Raw genomic sequence first — 8,765 nt, forward strand, 5'->3', positions numbered from 1 at the left:
TATTGTACTCCTTTCATTTCATTTTAATGCCAATTTACTTTGAAAATTGTCAACGTGGTATTTCCAAAACTCTCCGTCGAGTAGCAAAGGGGTTTTTTTTTTCAAATACTCAAGTGGGTTAATATCTGCCGTCAATCATTAGAGGCAGTTTAAACTGTCAGAGAGAGAGAGAGAGAGACAGCCAATAGAATTTGAGGGTTATTTGAAGTTTAGATCACGTGATGAATTATTCTCAACAAGTTAGGAATAAATTAATCTTACACGCGTCATTTCTCTTCGGCACATTGACGAGTAAAGACCTGCTGACGGATCGCTCAGTCTTTTCTACAGCTCGACAAAGGATTTCTACCCGTAAAGTAAGTAACTATTTTTTCTTGGTAATAGACTATATTTTTAGACATATTTAAAACAATTTGCATATTGAAAAAAGCGTTTATATTGAGAATTTTAGCGTAGAAATTTAACCATATTGATAAAATTAGGTTTAGTAGACTTAGGGGTAAATGTAGACTTAGAGAATGTATCATTTGAAACTATAGAACGTATTTGGTCTAGATCAGCTATGGACATTGAAGTGTATCGACTTGAAACGTTTCGTCACTGGAAAAATCCGCACGTCACTAAGGAGCAACTAGCGAAGGCTGGATTCTACTATATTCAGCGGGGCGATGAAGTACGATGTTACAAATGCCATGGCGTATTAGAAGGATGGAAATCAGGAGACGTACCAGAACTTGAACATGCTAGATTCTTTCCAAACTGTCCGGCTAGGGATAATTCACCATCGGAAAAAAAGTACCTTTCGCTAGAATGGGACATTCCCCCGACGCCAAAAGCAACTACGGTCTCTGACAAAAGCTTCTCACCTGTACCTGAAGAAGAAGAAGAAGACGTTTGTGACTGTCCCTCGGATGTCAGACGATACTGCTGCTAAACACTACAAATACGTGAGTTAGAACTTTTAATTAAATTAAGTTGCAGGAGATCGTTTCACCCCATTTAAATGCCTGTAAACTTAACTACTTTAATTTGTTTTAATTGTGTAATGTACAAGATAGCCATCTAATGGAATATCTGATAGTACCTACTAACATGTAAAACAAAGTTCTAAAATAAAAAATTAAATGTAAATAACTTGTTTTTATTGCCTAGAGATTAGAAATTAAGGAGTTCGGAAGCGATAAGCAAACGGGTAAAAATCTAATCTCCAGATATCTGCACGAGCAAAACTAATTTTGGAGAATGGGGATGGGGGAAAGCAACCGGTGAACGAGAGAGAGAGAGAAAGTATCCAGTGAATGGGGGCTGGGGGAAAGCAGCTGGTGAACGGGAGAGAGAGAGAAAGTATCCAGTGAATGGGGGTGGGGGAAAGCAGCTGGTGAACGGGAGAGAGAATCTGGTGATTAGAAATTCTGGTGATTAAGGGAGGAACGGGGGAAAGGAGCGGGTGAACGGGAGAATCTGGTGATTAGAAATTCTGGTGATTAAGGGAGGAACGGGAGAGGTGCGGGGTGAACGAGAGATAAAGTATCCAGTGAATGGGGGGTGGGGGAGAGAGAATCTGGTGATTAGAAATTCTGGTGATCAAGGGAGTAACGGGAGAGGTGCGGGGTGAACGAGAGATAAAGTATCCAGTGAATGGGGGTGGGGGAGAGAGAATCTGGTGATTAGAAATTCTGGTGATCAAGGGAGGAACGGGAGAGGCGCGGGTGAACGGCGGGAGCCAAGCTACAGCTTTGTGTCCTTCCGGTGATTGAGAATGAAATTCTCAATCACCGGATGGTCATACTCCTCTCTGGTATTTATTAGAACCATTTTTGGAGTAAAATAAACCTTGTTTTTCCCTTTCTTACCCAGGATAGGACCTAAAACTATATCGAAATCCAAAAAACACCAATTGCTTATAAATTGAATTTATTTCCAGGTTAATATCAAACAACTAAACAAAAATCATTGATTTTAAATCTATTTAAAGTCATGGCGTTATAATTACAAAATTTAAAATAATAAAGAGTCGAGATACTTCATGACTAAAGTTTTAAAATTTATTTACAATTAAAATGAACACGGCTAAAACTTTAGTCATGAAGTATCTCGACTCTTTATTGTTTTAAATTTTGTAGCTAAACAAAAAGCTTGAATAACAATTGCTTTCCTGTTTTTGCTCCATAAAGAATTCTCAAAGATTTTGGGCAGCGATATTTTTCCAGAAAAGAAAATATTCGAGTATATTTTACCATTGAGGTCAAAAATCTTTTAACTTACAGAAAAATCGCAGCTTTTGAAGAAGTTAAATATACAGCTAGATGCAAAAAAAAAACTATATCGAAATCCAAAAAACACCAATTGCTTATAAATTGAATTTATTTCCAGGTTAATACCAAACAACTAAACAAAAAGCTTGTTTACGACATTTTTTACAGGTGCTGTATTTTTATGAAGCGAAAGCTGAATTTTCAAAATAACTTTTTGAAAAAAATTCGAATGTTTTTCGCAGTTCGGGGCTATACACAATCCCGAAAACATAATATGAAATGAAAATAATAACAAAGCCTTTAACTACACTACCGGCGTTGAAAATCTCTGTTTCCAACAACATTTTTGTTGAGTTTTTCCAAATAATCTTCTCCTTGCAAAAGCAAAATTGAATTCTCATGATCTTCAGTTGGTTCCTATATAAGACGTAGGTTAACTTCTAACTGTTAAATGCAATTAATTGAACAACTTACGCTGAAAATAAAGAGAAAGTTTCGATCTTCCTTGAAAAGGAATGGTAGAAGAAGCAAGCAGGCACAGACTTCCATTTCTAAACCGATAAAATATCAAAACATCCCTAATTAAATGGGAAATGAAAATTCACAAAAAAAGGAAGAAACGAATTTCAAAATTATATATTAAACCCTTTTCCAAGACTGTTATTTCCGGCAAAGAATGTATGGCAGGCCTATTTTCTACCAACTGTAAAACCGTTTAGAAATCAGACTACTACTGCTTTGATTTTATCAGGAAACAGTTCACAACCATAGTTCCAAAGTCAGATACTTGTACGTAAAGAAATTCATTTTGAGTAAAAACAATATTTACATATTGATTTACATATTAATGCCTTTTAATTAAAATACGCCATAACTTATAAACCTTATTGGCATTTTTATTAGTAATTTTACACTTAAGTCAAGGTACCGGTTTTCTAAACTAATTAGAGGTCATCAAAAATAAATACAAAAATTCTATTTTTACCAGCTAACTTCTCCTCTAAAACGAAGTCTTTTTTTTGCATCTAGCTGTATATTTAACTTCTTCAAAAGCTGCGATTTTTCTGTAAGTTAAAAGATTTTTGACCTCAATGGTAAAATATACTCGAATATTTTCTTTTCTGGAAAAACATCGCTGCCCAAAATCCTTGAGAATTCTTTATGGAGCAAAAACAGGAAAGCAATTGTTATTCAAGCTTTTTGTTTATAGTGAGTTGCAGGCTAAGAAAGACAAAATATATAGTACAGTCGGCGCATGGGTACCTCAGATCACTTCCGGCCAGTCGACCGCGCGTAATTTAAATTTGACCACTTTACAGTCAATTTCAAATTTCGTGAGTTTTATCATTTTTTCGCGCCATCTAGGAACCGAAATTGGAATCTATTTTTTAATTTCATGTTGTCATGAGTTTAATTACTGAATGCAGCTAAAGAAGGTTCGATAATTGAAGCTCCAAATATTTTAAATAGCCCAAGAGGTTACTATAAAAAGCATGATAAAGGTTTATTGTTAACAAGTAAAGAGAAAAATATAATTTTAAACGTCTATAGCTCATTAAGACAACGTTACCCCCAAGAAAGCGTGGTAACTATTTTAAAAGAAACTGCCGATTTAACTGGTAAGACGTAGAAATAAATTTACAAAAATAAATAATTATACATACTATTTTATATTTAAGAATGATAGGAATGCCTTATCTTTTAAATTTGCTCGCCACCACAATTATGAAATTAAAAAATAAAGATTCCAATTTCGGTCTCTAGATGGCGCTAAAAGACGACAAAAAGAGCAAAATTCAAATTTGACCGTAAAATGGCCAAATTCAAATTTCGCGCGGTGGAATGACCGGAAACGATCTGAGGCATCCTTGCGCCGATTGTACTATATATTTTGTCTTTCTTAGCCTGCAACTCACTATAGTTACAAAATTTAAAATAATAAAGAGTCGAGATACTTCATGACTAAAGTTTTAGCCGTGTTTATTTTAATTGTAAATAAATTTTAAAACTTTAAACATGAAGTATCTCGACTCTTTATTATTTTAAATTTTGTAATTATAACGCCATGACTTTAAATAGATTTAAAATCAATGATTTTTGTTTAGTTGTTTGGTATTAACCTGGAAATAAATTCAATTTATAAGCAATTGGTGTTTTTTGGATTTCGATATAGTTTTAGGTCCTATCCTGGGTAAGAAAGGGAAAAACAAGGTTTATTTTACTCCAAAAATGGTTCTAATAAATACCTTATGGTATGGAAGTATATCATAATAAGTAAACTAAAATGCCTTGTGTAGGATTAAATGTGCCTACAGAGGTTTAATTTAACTAAAAAGGACAGATATAAACCTTAAAATGGTATTTAAATAACATAAATGGTTCGCCTGAAACCATTTAAGGAACCAATATATTACCCAACAGGTTAATTTTAATCCCGAAAGAGTCCCAATAAATACCCAAAAGTAGTATGGGCAAGAACCATAAGTAGGAAATATAAAAACCTATTTGGCACTAAGAAGGTCTCAAGAAGGTTCTTTAATCCTCCAAAAGGTTCTAATAAATACCTTATGGTATGGAAATATATCATAATAAGTAAATTAAAATGCCTTGTGTAGGATTACATAGTTCCTAAAAAGGTTTAATTTAAATCTGAAAAAGCAGCGATATAAAACCTTAAAATGGTATTTAAAGACCATAAATGGCTCGCCTGAAAACCGTTTTAGGAACTGAAATAATACCCAGGAGGTTAATTTTAATCCCGAAAATATATTAATAAATACCTACAAATAGTATGGACAAGCACCATAAATAGGAAATATAAAAACCTCTTTATGTACTAAGAAGGTCCCAAGAAGGTTTTTTACCTCTCCAAATATGGGATTATTTAATACCACGAGGTATACAAAAATACCTTACAAATGAGGTGTTTTTTAGTACCAATATCTAAAGGTATGCAAAAGTACCTTACCAATGAAGTGTTTTCCAGTACCAATATCAAAAGGTATGCAAAAGTACCTTACCAATGAAGTGTTTTCCAGTACCAATATCAAAAGGTATGCAAAAGTACCTAACCAATGAGGTATTTTCCAGTACCAATATAAAAAGGTTTATTTTCATACTCTAACTAACTAGCCGCACTAGCGTTAGCTAGTTCCATGCGTCTAATCAGGAAGATCACTAAAAAAATTATCCTTATGTCCAACCCTGCTCCACAGTCTCTTCGGAGTCCTCCCTCCAGTGGCGCCGCCAGCAATAGGCGTACAATAATGCATAAATATTTTCACACAAAGTAAGAGTTATTTACATTTTTGAAAGCATTTAAATTTTTATAGGCCTTGGCTGTATCACTCGGCGATTTCCAAAGACTAAGAGGAATTCGCCAAGAGTTATTAAACTTTAGTCACATAATAATTTACGTTGTCAATGGCGAAACAGACCATTATTAAAAAATGCATTAGGTAAATAGGTAGTGTCATACTTATGGTTTAAGTAAATATATTAAAAATTAGTGGGCAAGAGAGGGCCCCAAATTGTAGTGCCTACGTGGGAAAAAATCCTGGCGGCGCCACTGCCTCCCTCCCTTCTTTACCGGGTAGCTGTAGCGGACGACGGTAAGAGTACTTGCATTAGAGCGAATCGTTAACAAATGGTCATTTCCTGGTGAAATGAGCTGTTATTAATAATTATTTTCCAGAGGGAACCCGGTTATCATCAATCTTTACAATTTATCCATTGTACTATTTAGAAAGAAGTAATATTTAAAAAAATCCCCTAAACACTCAAGTTTCCGAATAAGCAGCCAATTCGCGGGAACCTATAAATACCTTTTGCATTTGGGGGACGAAAAATCCCGCTTTGATTAAAAGCAACGGCGCTGCTTTGGCATGGTTAGATAGAGGGAATAAATACCAATCAAACGACGTATCAATTAAATTTTGATTGAGTACCGTTCATGAGCAATCAGTTTTCTCGGAGTCCCTTCACCAACCCCAATAACGTCGAGAGTGAAAATAACAGCCTCAACCCCTCTAAAACTAGAGGGGCGAGGCTCAAAAGGCGGCGAAATAACAACAAACGTTTAAGGGGGAACTAAACTTTATTAAGAAAACAAACACGGTACAAAGGCAAATAGTTAATAATTTGAGAAACATTTAACAAAGCATATAAAGCGATAAAAAGGACTGTTATAAAAGTAGGAAAGGTTCTGGGAAATACAATATAATATTTTTTACTGTTTTGTGTTTGAAAAAACAATTTTGATATTCCTTCCTAAAGTTGTATTCTGAGATAATAATGTTTATCAAAATGCACTCTATATAAAAATACATTAGAATTAAATAAATGTTAATACTAAACTACTAAATATTAAGTCAACTAAATGTACATGTTAAACATTTATTACACGCGAATAAAACAAACCCTACTTCGAAGGACTAGAAAGTGCTTACAGGAAATATAACACGATAAGAAAATATTCGTTTCACATTCATTACGTTTATTCTTATTATAAACAATTTTGATATTCGTTCGTAAACTAGTTTAGAAAGTTATATTTATTGAAATGCACTCTATAAACTTATACATGGGAAGGAAAACAAATATTATAACGGATGATTAAAAACGGGTTAATTAAAATGTAACGTCGTAAGATAATTTTTTTACATTAATAAAAATAACTTTAGAATATGTTCTCAAAATAATGAAGTTTTTTTTATTCAAATGCATTCTATAAACGTATACGTGAGAATGAAAACCAATATTAATAACAACTAACTAATGGTTAACAGAAATATATTATAATGAGATTAAATAAGTTTCACACATTTTACAGATAGATTTATAATCTTTAAGCTAAACAATTTTGATATTTGTTCCAAAGCGGACAAAAGCCAAATGAATTTTGTGCATGTACGCATTCAACTCTCGTTTAACAAAAGTTTCGTTTACGTGAACGGATTTATTGGCAATTTCGTCGAGTTCGCTTCTTCTGGCGTCTTCCGCTTTTATTTCATTTTCCTCGTGCGAATCCTTTTTCCGGGCGAGTGTCCTCAACTGACGTTTGATCTTTTAGTGTCCTGTATAATAAATGAAACGGGTCAAACTCTTAATCGAGATGCCGCGCGAATAAAATATAAAAGTGGTAACGCTTACCTGGGCTGCCGTTGGTCACCCTTAGGAGCATTTAGGGAACTTCTATTCAAGAGAATAGTGTCCTCTTTTTCCTAAACAGCAAAGTCCTGTCAATATTGATAATCTGAATTTTGACTTACCTTTTTTAGCTTTCCCATCTTTTTCCTGGTGAGTGTCCTCATCCTCCTGCTGGTCCAATAAAGTTCTGGATAATAAATTTAACAGGTTGTTCTAGTAATCAAGATATGGAAAATCATTAAATATAGTAGCTGTTACGTCTGCTGTGGATTTTCGTTCAGGGACGAATTTAAAGAAACTGTTTCACAATAGGTAGTTGGGTCTTTGTAGGACTTGTAGGTGATTTCGCTGAGCTCACGCTTGCGCTGTTTCTTTACTCTTCTTATTCCTAAACAACAAAGTCTCGTGAATAAGGAGAAACCTAATTTTGACTTACCTTTTTTAGTGTCCACATCCTTTGGTTGGTCTTCAATTGTCCTGTATAATAAATGAAATGAGTCAAACTCTTAATCATGAAATATTATACATTTACGTCTGCCGCGGTTGTTCTTCCTTAGGCGCATTCTCGGAAAGGGTTTCCACGTTGATGTCGTCCTCTTGAATCCGGATCGTTGCGGTGTCATGGCGTTGGTTGTTCCGTTGAGGGCTGTCTTCTAATCCCAATCTTCGCGGGAGTTCGTCGTAAACGAATTTCGCGTCGCCGTCTATTTCCTCGGGCTTCAAGATGCCAGTAGTTGGGTAAACTTGGTAGGTCTCGACGTTGTTCGTGTTAATCTGGCAAAACGTTCAATACTCGCGTTAGTTTGAGTTCGATATTTTGGAATATTATTTTTCCATACTTTGAAAGCGTGGGTATAATCTTTCGGATTTTTGATGGCGATGACGCGTTTCCTAAAGTCGTGTTTCTGGTCTAATGGAAATCCCTCGGCTCTGAAAATGAAATTCATAGAGTGTACATTTTTATTGACAAATATAGTATTTGACATTCAAGAAAAAAATGTAAAAAGGTTTGGTATAACTTACGTGTTACCCTCGGTGTTACCCATTAACGATAAATTCTTATCTGACGACGTCAAGTGGGTGTCCATTGTCGTCAATGATCCCCAAGGTGTGGTCCGGCACAATGATCCAGGAGAGTTAAAGGCTTAGGCATAAGTCTCAAGTTGATTTAATATTTTCTGGCGCGTGAAACGCGCGTCAATATTACGTAAACTATTCGTGCGCGTGAAAAGCGCGCCAATATTACGTAAACTATTCGTGCGCGTGAAACGCGCGTCAATATTACGTAAACTATTCGTCCGCGTGAAACGTGCGCCAATATACGTAATCATTTTTGGCGGGCATTTTTTGAAGCGCCTTTAG

At 34.9% G+C, this 8,765-nt stretch overlaps 2 protein-coding genes across 2 annotated transcripts; one reads left to right on the forward strand and one right to left on the reverse strand.

Moving 5' to 3' along the window:
- The first annotated feature begins 275 nt into the window (after positions 1 to 275).
- LOC149922525 (death-associated inhibitor of apoptosis 2-like) lies at positions 276 to 1,002 on the forward strand. The gene is made up of 2 exons (XM_090164239.1): positions 276 to 356; positions 561 to 1,002. Exon 2 carries the CDS (start codon positions 563 to 565, stop codon positions 932 to 934), a length of 372 nt encoding a protein of 123 aa, XP_090020365.1. The 5' UTR covers positions 276 to 356; positions 561 to 562; the 3' UTR covers positions 935 to 1,002.
- Positions 1,003 to 6,995: 5,993 nt separating this feature from the next.
- Positions 6,996 to 8,561, reverse strand: LOC149922526 (uncharacterized). Its single transcript, XM_090163787.1, has 6 exons — positions 8,427 to 8,561; positions 8,243 to 8,333; positions 7,936 to 8,177; positions 7,662 to 7,880; positions 7,407 to 7,590; positions 6,996 to 7,330 (listed from the first exon to the last, which is right to left on the reverse strand). The coding sequence occupies exons 1-5, from the start codon at positions 8,489 to 8,491 to the stop codon at positions 7,449 to 7,451; spliced, it is 759 nt and encodes a 252-aa protein (XP_090019913.1). The 5' UTR covers positions 8,492 to 8,561; the 3' UTR covers positions 6,996 to 7,330; positions 7,407 to 7,448.
- Between the last annotated feature and the right edge of the window lie 204 nt (positions 8,562 to 8,765).

This window comes from Leiobunum rupestre, chromosome 11, assembly GCF_980474605.1.
Source record: "Leiobunum rupestre chromosome 11, qqLeiRupe1.1.hap1, whole genome shotgun sequence".
Taxonomy (NCBI): Eukaryota; Metazoa; Arthropoda; class Arachnida; order Opiliones; family Sclerosomatidae; genus Leiobunum; species Leiobunum rupestre.

Excerpts from the sequence above, each read along its gene's own strand:
- LOC149922526 (XM_090163787.1), bottom strand. The coding sequence starts at position 8,491 with ATGGACACCCACTTGACGTCGTCAGATAAGAATTTATCGTTAATGGGT. Across the intron at positions 7,881-7,935 it reads GAAGAACAACCGCGGCAGAC|GACAATTGAAGACCAACCAA; the intron begins GTAAATGTATAA and ends TTTATTATACAG. Across the intron at positions 7,591-7,661 it reads AACGAAAATCCACAGCAGAC|AACTTTATTGGACCAGCAGG; the intron begins GTAACAGCTACT and ends TTTATTATCCAG.
- LOC149922525 (XM_090164239.1), top strand. The coding sequence starts at position 563 with ATGGACATTGAAGTGTATCGACTTGAAACGTTTCGTCACTGGAAAAAT.